This window comes from Spermophilus citellus (assembly GCF_964194105.1).
Source record: "Spermophilus citellus genome assembly, chromosome: X".
Taxonomy (NCBI): domain Eukaryota; kingdom Metazoa; phylum Chordata; class Mammalia; order Rodentia; family Sciuridae; genus Spermophilus; species Spermophilus citellus.
In genome coordinates, this window is record NC_138190.1 from 148,859,593 (window position 1) to 148,879,923 (window position 20,331).

General features: G+C 34.8%; 1 protein-coding gene across 2 annotated transcripts in view; it reads left to right on the forward strand.

Moving 5' to 3' along the window:
* The window catches only part of VAMP7 (vesicle associated membrane protein 7), a 52,491-nt gene extending 34,283 nt beyond the window's left edge, over positions 1-18,208 (forward strand). For both annotated transcript variants that reach the window (XM_081277896.1, XM_081277895.1), the window contains exons 6-8: positions 1,201-1,268; positions 13,148-13,240; positions 16,330-18,208. In XM_081277896.1, the coding sequence (XP_081134022.1) occupies positions 1,201-1,268; positions 13,148-13,240; positions 16,330-16,398 (230 nt within the window). In that variant the 3' untranslated portion in view covers positions 16,399-18,208. The remainder of the gene's footprint in view (positions 1-1,200; positions 1,269-13,147; positions 13,241-16,329) is intronic.
* The last annotated feature ends 2,123 nt before the right edge of the window (positions 18,209-20,331 follow it).

A 20,331-nucleotide genomic window follows, 5' to 3' on the forward strand; every position in this document is an offset into this window, starting at 1 on the left:
TCCCCTGGTAAAAAATCTCTGAGCCACTGCTCTGTAGTTATTAATAGTGACAGTGTACTGCTTCTCTTGGAGTGGCACCCTTTCCTTACCAATGGAGGGCTGGGTAACCTCCTCTTTTTCCCTCATAGCATGGAAACTTCTCTCTGAGTAGAAGGAAGAGCAGTTAGGACCCAGTATTCTTGGCCTGCCACCTGAGGTTAGCTTCTGTCCTATGGGTAAAGGCTAAGTAGATGAAAGGAACCCCAAACCTATTAGCTCTTCCTCCCCAGAACTGAGCTTCTGCAGCACAGAATTGAGCATAGAGTGGAATGATAAAGGATGGTAACCTGCCTTTCCTTGGAAAGGGAATAGCTCTTGACTGGGACCTGTGGGAAAAAGGGAGTCCCCAAGCTGTACTTACCAAGAAGAGAACTTCTGTGTCGCTGAAAGAGACACTGGAAGAGAGGAATTTACACACTATAGTTCTTGGGTCAAGTCTGGTCTACTGCCTGTTGTTCTACATAAAATTTCATTGGAATACAGTTATAACAATTCATTTACATATTTTCTATTTCTGGCATAGTGAAAGTAATTGCAATAGAGAATGTATGGCACACAAAGCCTAAAATATTTAGTAACTGGCCCTTTACAGGAAAAAAAAACTGTCAACCCCTACTTTATTTGATGAGCTTTACTAAAATATTTTTTTAATTTATTAGGAAGAAAGATTTATTTTGGCCCATGGTTCTTAAGGTATCAGTCCAAGATCAAGTAGTCCCATTGCTTTGGGCCTCTGATAAGGGTAGCATATCATGGCAGGACAACATGGCAGAACAAACCAAAATCTTTTATTATTTAAAGGTATAAGCACTTCTGTTATAAATATGGGCTGTCAAGAATACCATCTAAATTAAAATAAAATTTCAATTAAACAAACACAAAGCCAGGCATGGTGGTGCATACCTGTAATCCTAGGGACTCTGGAGGCTGAGGCAGGAGGATCGTGAGTTCAAAGCCAGCCTCAGCAACTTAGTGAGGTTTTAAGCAGCTCAGTGAGACCCTGTCTCTAAAGAAAATACAAAATAGGGCTGGGGATGTGGCTCAATGGTTGAGTGCCCCTGAATTCAATTCCTGATACCCCCCTTCCCCCCAAAAAAAAACAAAAACAAAAATTGCATATTTTTAATATAAAACATTTTTTCTTTTTTCTCATATTTTCAGATCTAGTAGCTCAGCGTGGAGAAAGATTGGAATTATTGATAGATAAAACAGAAAATCTCGTGGATTCAGTAAGTATGGAATATGATAATATTTTTCAGGATATAAATTAGAGAAACTGCAAATGATAGCTAATTAATTGAGAAGTGTCTTAAATTCAATATTCTGGTTGTTCTCCTTTCTTATTTCCATTATGTGATTATATTGTGATAAGGAGGATAACAGTGAGGCATAGCAAAAAAAAAAAAAAGCCACTATGCATTAGTAGCCATTAAGTAAGCTTTGGTTTGGAAGATGATGCCTACATAATCACAACCTCAATATTATGTACTAGTCTTTTTTCTCTACAAATCTGTAAAACATGAAACAAATAAATGTATACACCATTTGTGACCCAGTATGAGTCCTGAAAACTGGATAATTCACATTTTTTAAAGATAGTTTCATCTTTCCTTGAATAAAGCCAAAGGAATGGGTTGGAAAGAGGAGGTAAGCCTTAAAGAAGATGGTAAGATAGTGTGTCCTTGTGACCTACTTATACTAGTTATGTATGTCTTCATATTTTCTATGTGGTTAAATGAATCAACATTTGGAAAAAGTTGATAGATATATGGTGAACAGATGGGTGGCAGAGATCAGTTACAATTGGGTAACATAATTACAAATTTAAATGCAGAGCACAATTTTGCAGATTATGTTTTGGTCAGCTTTTTCACTGCTATGACCAAAAGACCTGACAAGAACAGAGTGTAGATAAGGACAAGTTTATTTTGGCTCATGGTTTCAGAGATCTTAGACTATAGACAGATGACTCCATAGCTTTGGCAGGAGGACATGGAAGAGGAAAGCAGCTCGGGACATGGCACCAGGAAGTAGAGAGAGCTTTGCTCACCAGGGACAATATATAAACCCCAAAGACACAGCCCAGTGACCACCTCCTCCAGCCACATCCTGCCTACCTATATTACCTACTGCCCAATTAATTCATCCATATGGGTGGATTAATGTACTGATTAGGTTAAAAACATCTCATAATCTGATCATTTTATCTTGGAAAAATCTTACATTGTCTCTCACATGAACTTTTGGAGGACACCTTATATCTACACCTTGAAGTAGATCAGTTAAGCTCCATTCTAGGACTTCACTTAAACTTGAAGTTCGCCCACAACTCATGATGCTCTGTTCATTTTCTTCAGTCTTTTTCTCTCTGTTTTAGTTAGGATAGCTTCTAATGCTATGTCCAAATTTTCTTTTCTTCTGCAGTTTTTAATTTGCTATTAATCTCATCCTGTATATTTTTCATTTCTACTAGTTCGGTTTGAATCTTTTATATGTCTCCCTCACATGTGCATGTTTTCCTCTACCTTCTTGAATATGTGAAGTCTATTGTAATTGAAGTGTTTATTCCTCTTATATGTAATATAAAATTGATTAAATTGGGTTTAAGTGAGCCATCTTGCTCTTTGTTTTTTATTTCCTCCATCTTCTTTTGATTACTTAAGTTTTATATTGTTCTTTTATCATTTCTACTGGTTATTTTAACACTTTTATTGAAAAATGAGCTCAGACCATATAAATAAACCATTTAAGTTGAATATTTCAGTGATTTTTGATAAATTGCATTATCAGTTTTTTAAATTGTTGCAAATGTATAGCATAAATTTTGCAATTTTGACCATTTTTTAAGTGTAAAATTTAGTGACATTCATAGACCTACAGTGTGTTCCAACCATTGTTACTTTTTCCAAAAGAATTTATCACCCTGAACAGAAACTTGGGACCTCTGAGTAATAATTCCCAATTCCCATAGTTAATATCTCGTATCAACTTTGTGAATTTGCCTGTTCTAGGTATCTCGTGTAAATAGAATTAGTAATATTTGTTCTTTTGTGTCAGGCTTGTTTAACTGAGCATGATATTTTCAAGGTTTATCCTTATTGTAGCTTATATCATAACTTTATTCCTTTTTATGGCTAAATAATATTCCATATATTGTATTATATACTACATTTGTTATCTATTCATATATAGATAGACACTTGGGATGTTTCACCTTTTAACTATTATGAATAATTTGTAGTGAACATTGGTGTACAGATATGTATTTGAATTCTGCTTTCAGTTCCTTTGGGTCTATACCTAGGAATGAAATTGCTGAGTAATATAGTGATTCTATGTTTAGTTTTTTGAGGAACCACTAAACTTTTCTGTAGCAGTTGCACCATTTTGCATTCCCATCAGCAATGTGTGAGGGTATCAGTTTCTCTACTCTTTGCAAGCACTTACTTTCCATCTTTATATTATAGTCATCCTAGTGGATATGAAGTAGTATCTTATTATTTTGTATTTTCCAATATTTTAAGAACATACACATTTGCTATGGTATGGTAAAGCTATTGGGCCAGTGGAGGAGATGAGAATGAGTCTTGGAAGAAAGAAATTTATTATGCTTTTAGGTCCCAGAGATAAAGTCATCACATGCCACATGGGGTTACAGGAAAACACCAGGCTGTTTAGAAAGCCGAAGGACCAGGAGAAAGGGAAAATTCAATACTAAAGCTTTTATTGTGGCTTCTGCAGGGCAAGGTAGAACAGAGTAAAACAGTTTAAGATTGCCTATCTTATATAATTTCAGTGGACTCTTTTAAAAATATTTTTTTAAAGATGGACACAATATCTTTATTTATTTTATATATTTTTATGTGGTACTGAGGATCAAACCCAGTGCCTCACATGTGCAAGGCAAGTGCTCTACTGCTGAGCTATAACCCCAGCACCTCAGTGGACTCAAGTTATCAGGGTGGTCTATAGTTACCTGGTATCTGACCCTGAGATGATAAGACAAAAGGATACTGACTCTTGAAGTGCCTGAGCCAGAAAAAGGAGATACAGCTCTGGATTGGTCAATTTGCATATCAAACACATGCTCCTTTCTGGGCCCTTTGCTATCTCTGAGAATTAGCTGCCCCTAAGAGAGGTTCTTTATTTTTTTAAGATGTTAGGATATCATAACATGTAAAAAAATTAGATATGTAATACAACTAATGATGTTGAATATTTTTTCCATGTGCTTATTGACCATCTGTTTATCTTCTTTAGAAAAAATAATTCAATCCTCTGGTCATTTTTAAATAGGTTTTTTTTTTTAATCATTGAGTTTCAAGAGTGTTTTTTTTAATATAATCTGGGTATTAACCCCTTATCAGTATATGCTTTGATAATATTTTCTTCGATTCTGTGGGTTGTCTTTTCATTCTCTTACATTAGTGTCCTTTGATGTGTAAAAGTTCTTAAATTTTAATTCATTAGACAAATTTTTTCCTTGAGATTTTGTGCTTCCGGTGTTACATCCAAGAAAGCATTGCCTAATCCAGTGACATAATGCTTTTGCCCTATGTTTTCTTAAGAATTTTATAGTTTTAGCTCTTAAGTTTAGGTCTTTGATGCATTTTGAGTTAAATTTTGTTTTGGTGTTATATAAGGGTCGAACTTCATTCTTTTGCATGTGGATATTTGGTATTGGCAACAGTATTTATTGAAGAGACTCTTCTTTGCCCCTTGAGAGGTCCTGACACCCTTACGGAAGATCATTTGACCATATATATGAAGTTATATTTCTGTATTCTGTATTCTGTTTCATGATCTGTGTGTTTTTATGCCAGTATCACATAGCTTTGATTATTTTGGTACTAAGTTTTTAAATCAGGAAGCATAAGTCCTCAAAATTTGTTCTTCTTTTTCAAGATTGTTTTGACATTCAAGGTCCCTTGACATTCTGTATGAAATTTAAGAAGGGATTTTTTAATACTTCTGTAAAAAAAATGCTTTTGGGATTTCATAGAAATTACATTGAATCTTTATAGATCATTTTGGGTGCTGTTACCACGTTAATGGTGTAAAGTCTTCCGGTGCTTGAACATTTATTTAGAGTGTCTTTAATTTTGTTCAGCAATGTTTTCTATTTTTCACTGCACACATCTTTTCCCCTCAGTGGTTAATTTCATTTCTGACCTATTTCATTCTTATTCATTCCAATAAAAATCAGAGATGTAAGAAGAGACATTACAGCTTATACCATACAAAGCATCATTAAGAGACTATTGTGAACAATTGCATGCCTACCAAGGCTGAATCATAAAAAAGTAGAAAACCTAAATACACTGATAGCAAGTAAGGAGATTGAATCAATAGTTTAAAACCTCCCAAAAAATTAGGACCAGTTGACTTTACTGGTGAATTTTACTAAATATTTAAAGAAAGGTCAATACTAATCCTACTTAAGCTCTTCAAAAAATCAAAGATAAATAGTTCCACACTCATGTTTTGAGGCCAACATTACTTTGATATCAAAGTCAGACAAAGATACTATAGGAAACTACAAACCAATATTCCTGATGAACATAAATGCAAAAGTCCTCCTCAAAAATACTAAGAAATCAAACTCAACAGTATATTGAAAGGATCACACACTATAACCAAGTGGGAGTTATCCCTGGGATACAAAGATGATTCAACATATGCAAATCAATTGGTATTTTACACCATATAAATAGAATGAAAGATGAAAATCAAGTCCACAACTGACATTATACTCAACAGTAAAAACTGCAAGTTTTTCCTCTAAAATTAGCAACAAGACAAGGATATCCACTCTTTTTAAAATAATTTTTTAGACCTTTATTGTATTTATTGATTTTTATGGTGGTGCTGAGGATTGAACCCAGGGCTTTGCATGTGCTAGACGAGCACTCTACCACTGAGCCACAATCCCAGCCCCTAACCACTCTTATCACATCTATTTACTATAGTACTGAAGCCCTGACCAGAGCAATTGGGAGCAAGAAAAGAAAAAAGAAAAAAAAAAAGGGGCATCTGGATAGGAAAGACATAAAATCATTTTGTTTGCAGATGGTATGATAACATATGTAGAAACCCATAATGATTTAACATATACATCACACACACACACACACACACACACACACACAGAACTAATAAACAAATTCAGTGAGGAGGCAGGATGCATAGTTGACATACAAAAATCTTGCATTTCTACACATTAGCAACAAACTATCCCTAAAATAAATTAAGGTAAATATGAAAATTCCATTTATAATAACACCAAAAAGAACAAAATAATTAGGAATAAACTTAATCAAGATGTTGAAGAACTTATATGTTGAAAACTATAAAACATTGATGGAAGAAATCATTGCCCAATGAATTAGGCAAGAGAAAAAAGTAAAGAACATTCAAGTTGGAAAGGAGAGTCAAATTATTTCTATTTACATTTGACTTGATCATATATACGTAGAAATCCCTGAAAATTACACCAAAAACTGTTAGAATTAATAAACAAATTCAGTAAAGTTGCAGGATACAAATCAGCATACAAAATCAATAGCATTTCTATATGCCAATAGTGAACTATCTGAAAAAGAAGTCAAGAAAGTTATCCATTTATAATAGCTACAAAACAAATAAATATCCTAGTAATAGATTTAACCAAGTAGGTGAAAAATCTCTACAATAAAAACTAAAACATTAGTAAAAGAAATTGAAGGTGACACAAATAAACAGAAGGTTATATAATTAATGGATTGGAAGAATTAATATTATTATAACATCCTAAAGTGATCTACAGATTCAATACAGTTCCTATCAAATATCGATGACATTCTTCACAGGAATAGGAAAAATCCTAAAATCTGTGTAGAACTAAAAAGGATCCTAAATAGTCAAAGCAATCTTGAGGAAAAAAAACAAAACTGACTTCAAAATATCCTACAAAGCTGTGACAATCTAAACAATATAGTATTGGGATGAAAACCAACATATAACCCATGGAATAAAATAGCCTAAAAGTAAACTCATATAACTAATTTTCAACAGGGTTCTAAAAAATATGCATTGGAGAAAGGACAATCTTTTCAATAAATGGTGTTGGGAAAACTGGATGTTCACATGCAAAAGAATGAAATTGGCCCTTATCTTATACCAGAGGCTTTTTAAGAGAATTTGTTTCTTTCTTCTTCTGGTTTCTCTTGGCTGCTGGTATTCCTCAGCTTTTGTCTGTGTTAATGCAGTTTCTACTTCCATGTTCATATCACCGTGTGTGTGTGTGTGTGTGTGTGTGTGTGTGTGTGTGTGTGTGAAATCCCTCCTACTTTCTTTCTGTAAGGATGTTTGTGGTGGCATTTAGGGCCTATCTGGATAATCCAAGATGTTCTCCTCATCTGAAGAATGTTGACATCTGTAAAGACCCTTAGTCCAAATAATGTCACATTCACAGGGATTGTGATCTGGACATATCTTTGGAGCTATCATTTAGTCTACTACAGAGGTATGGCAGCTCCCCAAGTCTCCTTACAGCTGCTAAAGAAATTATCCAGCTTTTCAGATTTTCTTTGTCATTCCCACAGGAATTTTTATATCTTGTTCTCTTCAGCCTACCCCCATACACAGTCCCATGGAAAGGTTTGGTAAGTTGTGACAATTGGTTGTTTTTTTTTTTTTTTAAATAGCTAAACTGATCTTAAACAGGTGATCTATCAGTGTTCAGGTGTTGACCTGAGAATTGTGAAGGAATCTCCATTCCAATTTATTGAATCACAAAACTGTTTAGATATATTTATTTCATTGCTTATTACTTTTTTTTTAAATTCATGTTATCTTCCTCTTTCTTGAAGTCTTTATTGCGATTTAGTTTTTATTTGAGATGTCTTGACACGTTTTCTTCATAATGATCTAAATCTTTTCAGGAATGAATTTGTTCCCGTTCATATTTGAACAATGTTTTGAGTGGTATAGAATTCTAAAATTAAGATAATTTCCCCTTATAATTTTCTAAATGTTGATACTTTTTTTGTAACTAATTGCAAAGAGTTTAGGAAACTGAGAAATTAAGCAGTTATACAGTTTAAAAGGCACAATTCCAAAAACCACCCTCACTTCTGATACTAATTACTAGTCTGGAGGTTCCCAAAACCACCTTCACATTTGATAGTTTGTTAGAAGGCTCACAGAATTTCGTGAACATTGTAATGCTTAGTTAACGTTTTATTGCAGGCAGAAGATACAGATTTAAAAGGAAAAAGTCCATTAGGTAGACTTTGGAAAGGTACTAAATGTGGAGCGTGTGTCATCATAGAATCAGGATATATTACATTCCTGTCATAACATGTAGCACCAAGCATGGAATATTGCCCAACAAAGAAGTTTAATCAAATCTTAGTGTTCAGAGTTTTTATTGAGATTTCATTAAATAGGCATGATTGACTGCCCGCTGGCTTGATCTGTCTTCAGCTCTCTGGGTGTGACCTAAAGCCCCCTAAATCACATGGTTTGTTTTTATGGAAGGACTAGCTCTCATCCTAAATCATATTGTTACTGTCTAGATAACTGTATATTATCAAAGGAAATCAAGAAATCAGTCTCATTTTTGATAGTATCAAAAAGGATAAAATACTTAGAAATACATGTAACCAAGGAAGATAAATATCAATACACTGAAAACTATAAAACATTGATTAAAGAAATTGAAGAAAACACAAATAAATGGAAAGATATGCTATATTCACAAATTGAAGAATCAATATTGCTAAAATGCCCATATTGCCCAAAGCAACATACATGTTCAATACAATACCTATCAAAGTTCCAGTGGCATTTTTCACAGAATAGAGAAACAATTCTAAAATTTATATGAAAGTTCAAAACATCCCAAATAGCTAGAACATTCTTGAGAAAGGGAAAAAAGTCAGAGGCTTCACACTTTAGTGGTTTCGAATTATATTACAAAGCTATAGTAACCCACAGTTTACTTCTGGCATGAAAAGACATATAGAGCAATGGTGCAGAATAGAAAGCCCAGAAATAAACTCATGCATATTTACTGATAATATTTGACAAGGATGCCATGAACATGCAGAGGGAAAGGACGGTCTCTTCAGATATTGGGAAACTTGATATTCACGTGCAAAAGAATGAAATTGGACTCTTATCTTACACCATACACAAATCAATTTAAAATAGATTAAAGACTTAAAAACATAAGACCTGAAATCATAAAACTCCTGGAAGAAAACGGAGGGAAAACATCTTATTGTTTTAGGCAATGATTTTTTTTTGCATATGAATCTAAAAACTCAGGCAACAAAAGCAAAAATAAACAAATGGAACTACATCAAACTAAGAAGTCTCTACATAGTAAAAAAACAGTCAACAAAAAGAAAAAACAACCTACATATTGGAATGAAATATTTATAAACCATACACCTGGTGTAACAGGTTAGTATTCAAAATATATTAGAAACTTACAGTACTCAAATAGCAAACAAAAAATAACCTACTTAAAAAATTGTCAAAGGTCCTAATAGACATCTGTTTAAAGAAGACATGCATGGCCAACAGGTATATGAAAAGAAGTTCAACATCACTAATCATCAGGGAAATACAAATCAAAACCACAGGGAGATATCATCTTATACAATTGGGTTGACTGTTTTCAAAAAGATGAGAGGACAAGCGTTGGTGAGGGTTTGGAGAAAAAGGAACCTTTGCATACTGTTGATAGGAATGTAAATTGATATAACCAATATGGAAAACATTATGGAGGGTCTCAAAATACTAAAACAAGAACCACCATATGATCCAGCAATTGGTCTTTAGCATGTCTTACACCCAAAAGAAATAAAACCAATACCTCAAAGAAATATGTTTGTGGGCTGGGGTAGTTGCTCAATAATAGTAGCTCAGCACTTGCCTTGCACATGTGAGGCACTGAGTTTGATCCTTAGCACCACATAAATAAACAAAATAAAGGTATTGTGTTCATCTCCAACTAAAAATAAAAAGATCTTTCCACCTATGTTCATTGCAGCATTATTCATAATAGCCGAAATATGGAAACAGTCGATAAGTGTCTTCTAGTGGATGAATGGATAAAGAAATGGTGATACACAAACACACACACACACATTGGAATGTTATTCAGCCATAAAGACAAAGGTGATCCTGCCATTTGCAGCAACATGGATAAATCTAGAGAACATTATACTAAATGAAATAATTTAAATAAGAATGCTAAAATGTTGGATACATAGAAGCAGAGCATAGAATACTGGTTCCCAGGGAGCTGGGGGAAGAGGGAAAAATGGAAAGATATTGGTCAAAGTGTATGGACTTGCAGTTATAAGATGAATAAATTCTGGAGACCTAATGTACAACATAGTGACTATAGTTAATAAGATATTGAGCTGGTCTCAGTGGCGCATGCCTGTAATCCCAGCAGCTCCAGAGGCTGAGGCAGCAACATCATGAGTTCAAAGCCAGACTCAGCAAAAGCAAGACACTAAGCAACTCAGTGAGACCCTGTCTCTAAATAAAATTCAAAATAGGGCTGAGGATGTGGCTCAGTGGTTGAGTGCCCCAGAATTCAATCCCCGGTACTCAAAAAATAATAGTAATATTTTTATTATTGAATATTTCAAATATGCCATGAGAGCAGATCTTTTTTTAAAGAGAGAGAGAGAGAGAATTTTTTAATATTTATTTTTTAGTTTTCAGCGGACACAACATTTTTGTGGTGCTGAGGATCGAATCCGGGCTGCACGCGTGCCAGGCAAGCGTGCTACCGCTTGAGCCACATCCCCAGCCCCGATCGCAGATCTTAAGCATTCTCAGAACACATGTAAAATGTAACTGTGAGGTGATGGATGTTATATAGCATGATTGTGGCAGTCATTTCCCAATGTACACATATATGAAAACATCACATATTATACCTTGAATATCTGTAATTTTTAACTATCAATTATATCTCAAAGCAGAAAAAATAAAAAGTAAAACATAAAAGCTTGGAGTTCTGAAACATTACTGGGAGATGGAAAGTATGTGCCTTCTTTCAGTATTCTTGCCACATACCTGACATGTTATGTCAAAAGATTCAAGTCATTCTTAGTTTGGGGACTTTCTTCTGGTGGTTCTTTGATTATTGATTCTTCTCTTTTGTCTATATTGGCTCATTCTGCACCTGCTAGTAGGTACCTAAAAGTACCAGGAAGATAGTAAGCACTTGTTAAATATCTGTTGCTTGTGTAAATAGATCCTGAATTTGCTTGATCAGTTTTCTGAGTATCTTACTTACATCTTTCATAATTTATATCATACACATTTTATTATGTGTTCTGAGACAATTTTTCAAGTTGTTGCCACAAAAATGGCTTTTAGCCATTTATTTTCTGCTATTTGTAATTTTCTAAAACTATGCATATTTATTAAAATGTATATCTTAGACTATTATGCCATCAAATTTTTCCCTTTTTGTCTTCCCTAACTTATGAACTCTTAAATCAATGTAATGATGTTTTATATGTGAAGATGCTTCTTATAAATTTTTATTACTATCATTCTCTCTTTTCTACATTGTTTTTTTCCATTGAGGCCCATTTACTCTGATTGCTTGGCTTTGTTTCCTTTGTAGATTCTTCTCATGTATCCAAGTTGATGCATATATTCTAATCAATGTGTATATTTAGGGCTAGATGTGATCTGTTTGGATATGTAGCATATGCTCCCTTAGCTGTTGGGTCTGTCCTTCCACGTGTCATCTTATTATTCTGCATTAAGTGAAACCTGAGGGCTGGTGCCCCTCTCACCTGCTATACTAGAGAGACTTTGTAGAGAAGGTGGATGGGCATGAATGTATGGTCAAGAAAGTGGATTTTTAGAAAACAATTTATTGAAGTGTAGTTTATAAGTAGAAAAGGACATCAACCATAGTGTACCCCTTGTTGTATTTTCACAAAGTGAATATACCTATGGAACCAATGCCCAGATTAAGTTCCCTCTGTCCTCATAGTCACTACTCCCCTCCAAGGGTCAACACTCTTCTGATGTTAAAAATTACGTTTTTGAGATTCATTCATGATGTTTACATTGTTAATTACATAAATATAGTAGTGGACTTTAATTTCAATCACTACATGGCATATTCCATTATGCATTTTATGCAATTATATGTTTTTAAATTTTTATAGTTTATGCACTGTATATTTATATATTTTATGCATTATATAAATTTATAAAATTTTATTCAATTTATTTACGAATTGGTCATTTGATGGGCATTTGGGTAGTTTCTAACTTGTGAAAAGTAGTGTTGTTAGAAATATTTTTGCATGTGGCTCTCGGTGTTGCACGTACATTTCTGTTCAGTATGTACCCAAGAGTGGAATTCTTGGGCTATTAGGGAGTCTTTTTTAATATTTATTTTTTAGTTGTAGATGGACACAATACCTTTATTTTATTTATTTATTTTTATGTGGTGCTGAGGATCAAACCCAGTGCCTCACACGTGCTAGGCAAGCGCTCTACCACTGAGCCACAACTCCAGCCCCTGCTTGTGTCCTGGTGGGAATGGTTCAGTAGATATTGAGAAATTGATGATGCAAACAAAAATGGATAACCAAAGGAATGGAGTTCTATGGGTTTTGGCCCTCATACAAATAAATACATATTTTCCTATGCAGATCAAACAGATTTTTATGGGTCAGAGTCCCAAGAGTATAGTGGGCAGAATGTGCCAACATGCTTGCAGCCAACTGGCTTAGAAGGAGCCTTTCTATTTGGAAACCTAAAGAGGAACAAGCTTTTCTGCTAGATGGAAAGAACTACTTCTGGTGCTCAATATCATGTACATTGCTGCAGTGGGAAGAAAAAAGATGAAGCCTCTGTAGTTATAGGCCTGCTTATCATAGGTTTGGTAGAGTTCTGCTCCTGGAAACTAGTAATCATGAATAGCCACTCTCATCTTGTAAAGGGAGGGGAGGGTTAAAGGACATTAGAACTTAAAATACATTTAATGAAAGTAAAATATTTGTACGGTGTTACTACATATTATTGATGCAGTCAGTGCCAAGGTTTAAATAATATGCTTTTTTCCTAGTCTGTCACCTTCAAAACTACCAGCAGAAATCTTGCACGAGCCATGTGTATGAAGAATATCAAGCTAACAGTCATCATTATCATTGTATCAATTGTAAGTTTTTGTCCTTTTAATGTAGATTTTAGTTTTCAGCCTCTAGGGAATTAGGTGCTGGAATTCCTTGTCAATGATTAATATTCTGAAATGAGCTACATTTTTAATGGTGAAACACATGACCACTAGAAGGTGGATTTCCCATAAAATCAATATGAAATATTCTCTCAACTTAAACCCCTCTTTCCTATTGAGAATTCTTATATGTAAAATAAAACTGACCTCACAGAAATGTAATCATTTGTTTTTTTTTTTTTTTAAGACCAGGTCTTACTATGCTTCCCAGGCTGGTCCTGAACTTCTAGGCTCAAGCAGTTCTCCTTCCTCAGCTTTCCAGGTGCTGGCACTAACAGTCATGTGCTACCATGCCTGGTTAATATATTTTATAGAAATATTATTACTGTATATATTAAGAGGTTTATTGTCACTATTTTTTTATTTGTTGTAATTAGTTATACCTGAGAACAGAATACATTATGATTCATTGTACCCAAATGGAACACAACGTTTCATATCTCTGGTTGTACAAGATTCAGAGTCACACCATTAGTGCAATCTTACACATACATAGGGTAATAATGTCCATCTCATTCCACCATCTCCCCCCCATAACCCCTCTCCTCACTCCCTTCTGCCCAATCCAAAGTTCCTCCATTCTTCCCTTGCCTGCCCCCATTATGGACCAGCATCCACTTATCAGAGAGAACATTTGGCCTTTTAACTGTTTTTTAAAAAGATTTTTTTAGTTGTAAATGGATCTTTTATTTTATTTTATTTATTTATATGTGGTGCTGAAGATCAAACCCAGCGCCTCACACATGCCAGGCAAGCACTCAACCACTGAGCCACAACTCCAGCCCCACCTTTTGACTATTTTGAAACTAAATATGCATGTTTAAAATTTTAATTTATAATAAGGTAAATGTTGATATTTGTAATCCCTCTAAACAAAAGTTCTTTGTCATCCTCAGTAATGTTTGAAATTGTAAAGAGGAGCTGGGGGCATAGCTCAGTAACAGAATAGTTTCCTAGCATGTATGAGGCTCTGGGTTCAATTCCCAGCACCCTCCCCTACCCAACAAATGTAGAGGTACTGAATAAAAAAAAATTGATAGACACTGCTGAAGGGAGGGGAGCTTTACCCTGGGCTATTTCATGGCTAGGTAAAACTGCCTTTCCTTGGCTTGGGAAGCTGGGGCAGGAGGATCATGAGTTCAAAGCCAGCCTCAGCAATTTAGCCAGGACCTAAGCAACTCAGTGAGAACCTATTTCTAAATAAAATATAAAAAAGGTCTGGGGATGTGGTTCAGTGGTTAAGTGCCCCTGGGTTCAATCCTTAGTACCAAAACAAACAAAAAAACCTGCCTTTCCTCCCTGTCCTCCAGTTACTTTCAGAAGCCCAAAGTTATCTGTGAGCAGGTGTCTTCAACTCTGCTTTACTTCTCCTTGATACCTCTACTTAAGGTTTCTGCACCTTAGCCAGTTAGATCTATTTAAGAGAAAAGAGGAGGGCTGGGGTTGTGGTTCAGTGGTGGAGTGCTTGCCTTGGACATGTGAAGTACTGGGTTTGATCCTCAGCACCATGTAAAAATAAATAAAATAAAGATACTGTGTCCATCTACAACTAAAAAATATATTTTTTTTAAATAAAAGGAAGGAGGGGTCTGGGTTGTGGCTCAGTGGTAGAGTGCTTGTCTAGCATGTGTGAGGCACTGGGTTCAAGCCTCAGCACCACATAAAAATAAACAAATAAAAAAAGGCTTTCTGTCCATCTATAACTACAAAAAAAGATTCAAAAAAAAGAGGAGTCATAATTTTATACATTTTATATTAGAGATGGTTGCAGTTGTTTTTCCTTTTTGCTTGGTATCCTCAGGTAGCACATTGTAGGATCCTGCGCTTAGTGTCTTCCTTATTCCCTTGGGAATTTAGATTGATTTATGCAGGCAAATTATTAAATGTTAAGATTATATTTATTGATTATTTCTTGCATGCAGAGCCACTACTGTAAATGCATTATCAATATTTAGTAAAAAGATATTGTCATCTAACATACTGTACCTCAGCTTTATAATTCCATATAATTTGCTGTGGCAAATGGTCAATTTTACATCAAATTTAAATGTATGTTTTCTGAGAGAAATTTTTGTAGAATATGTATTATGTATGTGTGTATGTATGTGTAGTTTAACCTATCCATTAATAACTGGAATGTTATGTAACTAACCCCTCCACATAAATATTATATAGGGAAGGCAAAATGCTTTGCTCACTTTTGAGGAATTAGACATTACTAAATGCATTTTTTCCTAGTATATGAGTAGTGATATTAGTCCCTTAAATATCTGAAAAAAGTTGTAAAGCAAAATAAAATGACTAAGTTTAATTCAGTGAACCTAATGTATAAAATAAGTCTACAGTTTAGAATGCAATAATGTAAGCAAATAGATATTATTTTAGGATATAATTTTAAAATTATAATACTAGAATTAGAAAGCTAACATTCATAATAGAGCCAGCATTTTGCAGTATTTCACCATTAACTTTTCTTTGATTTGGTAATCATAATTATTATGTCATTATCCACTGAAACGTTCATAACAATAATTTTGTTCAGTTTATATAGTTGAGGCATGAAATATATTGTTTATTACTTATGCTTTTTCATATATTCTTATCCTAATAATAAAAAATCAAATTTCATATATAAAATCTAAAAATATAATCAATAGTAAACTCATACTTCAAGGAAATAGTGGTTGTGATTTTTATAATGCATTAATGATGCATCAGTAAGGGCTACTCACATAGCCTTGATTCTGCCTAGTTACCAGTGAAGATCAACAACCCCCCATGTTTTTTCTGTCACTGAAGAAAGCATAGTGAAATCAAGTGGACAAGTTATATCAGAAAGGATAATTGTAACTTGCTCCTGTCTTTGAAAATAATTTGTTAATTTGTCATATTCGTACATAACCACTACTATAATGGAATCAGAAATGTCTCTTTAAAAGAGCTTTACTATCCCTTATATATTATTTAGGCATATATGATAGATTCAAGAAAATAAAATTGCCTTGCTCTTCCAGGTGTTCATCTATATTATTGTGTCACCTCTCTGTGGTGGATTTACATGGCCAAGCTGTGTGAAGAAATAAGAAAGAAAAAATTATCATTGACCAAGGATACAAGAGAAAAAGGAGTTAAAAATATTCCATGTGACCCAAGCCTTTCATTACTGGCAGAAAGTGTCTCCTAGTCTCTTCAGCCCTCTTTTCGTTGATTCTTTTTTAAATCTTAGTCTATGTCTCCAGATTTATCTTTGTCCTATCAACCAATTTATTCCAGTGAACTTCAGATCAAACCAGTCATTACAGCAGTAGCCTTAAAAATGCTTTGATTTGTTTCTTTTGTTTGTTAACTAGTGTTACCTACTTTGAAAAACATTTTTGGTTTTAATTGCACAAAGCTATTGCCAAGGTGGATACCACCCGTCCTAAGAGATATCTACTAAAACTATAGAGGAGCTTTGTATGTGCACGTAAAAGTATTCAAGAGACAAATAATATTGCTTACCATTCATCTTAATGTATTTTGTTATTGAAGAGTTTTAGGTGCTTCAAAACAATATAAATGAAGAATAGTCGTTATTTGGGGAATTGTAATTAAATTGTCGGTGCTGCTTATTTTCAGGAGCCCAGATTGGTAAAGTATTATACATATTTATTTCATTCAGATGGGAAACATTTTGCTAGCCCACTAGAAGCACACAGATTATTCTTGTCCTCCTAGTATTCACTTTCAGGAATAAAATTAAGGGCACTAATCATTTACAATACAGCGATTAGCTTATTATCTTCTGTTTTCCCATTGTAGTTGATTGGAGAAGATTATGGTTTAAATATTGTTAAAGCTTATTGTTTTTATATATTCCTTTTCTTTGAATATTATACAGCAATCCTATTGTTAATAGAATAGGTAATGGAGGGGTGGGAGGCAAATTCCTGTGACTCACCAAAGAAAAACAAGGGAACCATAGTAGGTATGCTAGCATTTTAGCTATAGAAAGTGGGGTAGTTTGGGAAGTTTTTTCCATTCTGAGAAAAGCCCAAACTGAATACAGTCAGCATTCAACTCCAGAGTTTGGAATTGACTCTTGTTGAGTAATAGTTTGAGCATCCTTTATGGTTTACTAAATCCTTTAATCTGCCTAATGTTGAAGAATTCTTTTGTGAAACCTGAATATAGACAGTATGATGTATAGACACAACACATAGCAGTTTATCATCCATTTACTGCATTGTACAAAAATTGGGATGTAATCATACTGCTTCAGCTACTCTGACATCTGTTATCTCGTGGTTGGTGTGTATCTGAAAGGAAGCCATTTGCTAACCCAGATCTAACTGCATTTATATATAAATAAGTGCCATTAAATGAAGTTATATTTTACTTTTCTCCTTTCCTAATGAAAGAACAAATTAGTCTATAGAATTTAGCCACCTGTTTAGCCTAGTCATGTGCCTTGAATATATATGAGTCCCTCATGGTAAGTTTTATTCCATCTGTACCATTCAATTCATGCTACCTAATTCATTTATTTGACATGTACCTTAGGTTCACTGCATCTATTTTCTTGTTGATCATGCACACCACAAATGTTTTTCCAGTCTTTATTAACACTAATAATGCCTTTAATTGCATCACCATTTCCTTTTGAAAAATACATTTGTTTCAGAAAAACATTTGGCATTCCTGAATAATTTCCAGATGCTTTTGATCCAAAGAAAAAGGCTTAAAACTTATTTCCCTTTCTCATACACACCTGAACAAAATTGATGGGCATGTTTTAGAGATTGATTACTTAAATTTGTTTTTTGGTCTATTTATGTATGAGAATGCTTTTTGATGTACATGTCTCATTGTAAATGATGCACAAACTGAAGACATTAATAAAATTTAAGAGTAATACAATGAATGTCTTGTTTTAGAAGTTCTTCCTGGATGTAGTTTCTTCTTATGACATTTAAGCCTAGTGTACAGAACAAAAGAAGTTTTTATGTTGTAAACATATTAAGAAATATTACCTGAATCATTTTAGTAAAAGTCTATAGTATAGTGCCAGGTGTGTTGAATTTCTTCAGAACCAAAAGATACAAAAGAACTAAACAAAATATTTAGGCCACACTGAAAACAGTGAAAGATCCTGAAGTGACTCCAGACCTCCACAACATGTGATTTAGACTAAACAGAAAAACAATCCCAGAGAGTGCCATCCCATTTAACATAATTTTGAAAATATTTTCTGCATAAAATTGCATGACTTTGGGGAACTGGGGCATTTCTCAGTGGTAGAGAATGTTCCTAGCATACATACACAAGTCTCTGGGTTCCATGTACAGCACCACACTATATATAATTGATTCTGAAAGAGATGGCTCAAATAATAAGGTAGGAAAGCCAGGCACAGTGTCACATGCCTGTAATCCCAGCAGCTTGGGAGGCTGAGGCGGAAAATCACAAGTTCAAGGCCAGCCTCAGCAACTCAGCAAGACCTTGTTGCAAAATAAAATGGGCTGGAGATGTTGCTCAATGGTTAAGCACCCTGGGTTCAATCTCTGGTACAAAAAAAGGAGGAACAGAGATAAAATATACAAAAACCTAGACCACAACAAAGAGTTATCAGTCCCTTGGGGTCTGTGAATATAGGTGGCTGAAGTCTGGTATTAAATAATGTTTTTGTACAGGTTAGAGTAACTTAAAACACTACATTTAAGTTTTCCCTAAGTGTCATCCAGATTTCAACTGAAGTTTGCTCTGTGTTGCTGTTTAATTGGTTGTTATGAACAAAATAATACCAATTATTTTCCTTAAAATCCTTTTCCCCAAGGTTAAATAATATCACAATCCAGAAATTTCCTTAAGAATAATTAACATGGTTTACACTCAGTTATTTACTCCTTATGCAACTATGTTGGTACCTATCTTTCCTGGCCTCCAGATAGGCAAAGAAATTGAGTTGCTTCCCAGAGTATCTTTATGGAATTGAATATAATTGCTAGGAGCCACAAGCAGATAAATGATGCATGGCACCTTTGGTTGTAAAGTGACGCCAGCTAGCCACTGAGATGATATGATTATGTTAAGATTTACATTCATATGGAAATTGGGCTCCTGCTGTTCACCTTGGCCTGCTACCGGACTCATGTTACACTCATGTTACAGGACTCCTGGAGAGTTCCCATTGGTTGGGGAAGGAGAGTAGGAGGAAATTCCGGGGAGGTCCGGCCCCCCCACCCCCGGTTCCGGGGGACACGCAGTTCCGGCAGACGCCTGCATGGGAGGACCGGGTTTGGCTTGCCGGCGCCTACGGAGTATTGGCGGCTTTTTCAAAAATAAAGTTTTGTTCCTGCTTGAGTGGCTCGTGATTCTGTGCCCAGCCAAGACTGCGGCAATAATGACAATAATAACAACTCTAAACCCTACTGATGGGATTCTACATTAGAAGCAGATTTATTTCTCACAGTTCCATATTCTCAAGAATAATAAATGGGTAGACGTGGTGGCAGTAGTGGTTGTGGTTCACCTGTGTATCAGTTTGAATTGGGTGAGGAGAACAGAGACAAGGCAGGATTAGTATAAGGAACTGAATATAGAATTTTGATTTATACAAATATATGCCTCACCTAATGCAGAGGTACTGATGACTGGCTGTCCATGAGAAAAGATTCAAAATGTCACAAAGGTGTTGCAGGAAGCAGACAGGTCAAGAAGCTACAAACAGCACTCAGAGAATAGGAGAACTCAAAAAGTTTTTATACCAGTGGGTCCAGAGGAGATCAAATTCTGAACCCCCATTCCCAGTTTGTCACACCATTTATAGGCTATCTGGTGTCATAAAATTGATAGTCTATGAGATAGAAGGCCTTGTGCTGGCTTTCTAGTGAAAAGCCAGAGTGCTGAAAGGGGAAAAACTGGCTCTTCTCACTGGTCTGTAGTCTTGTGTCTGAAGCCTGGAAAAGGGGTATTTACACTTCAAAGGGAAGTAGTCAGACCCCTATTTATAATTCAAAAGTTAGGGACCTATGGTT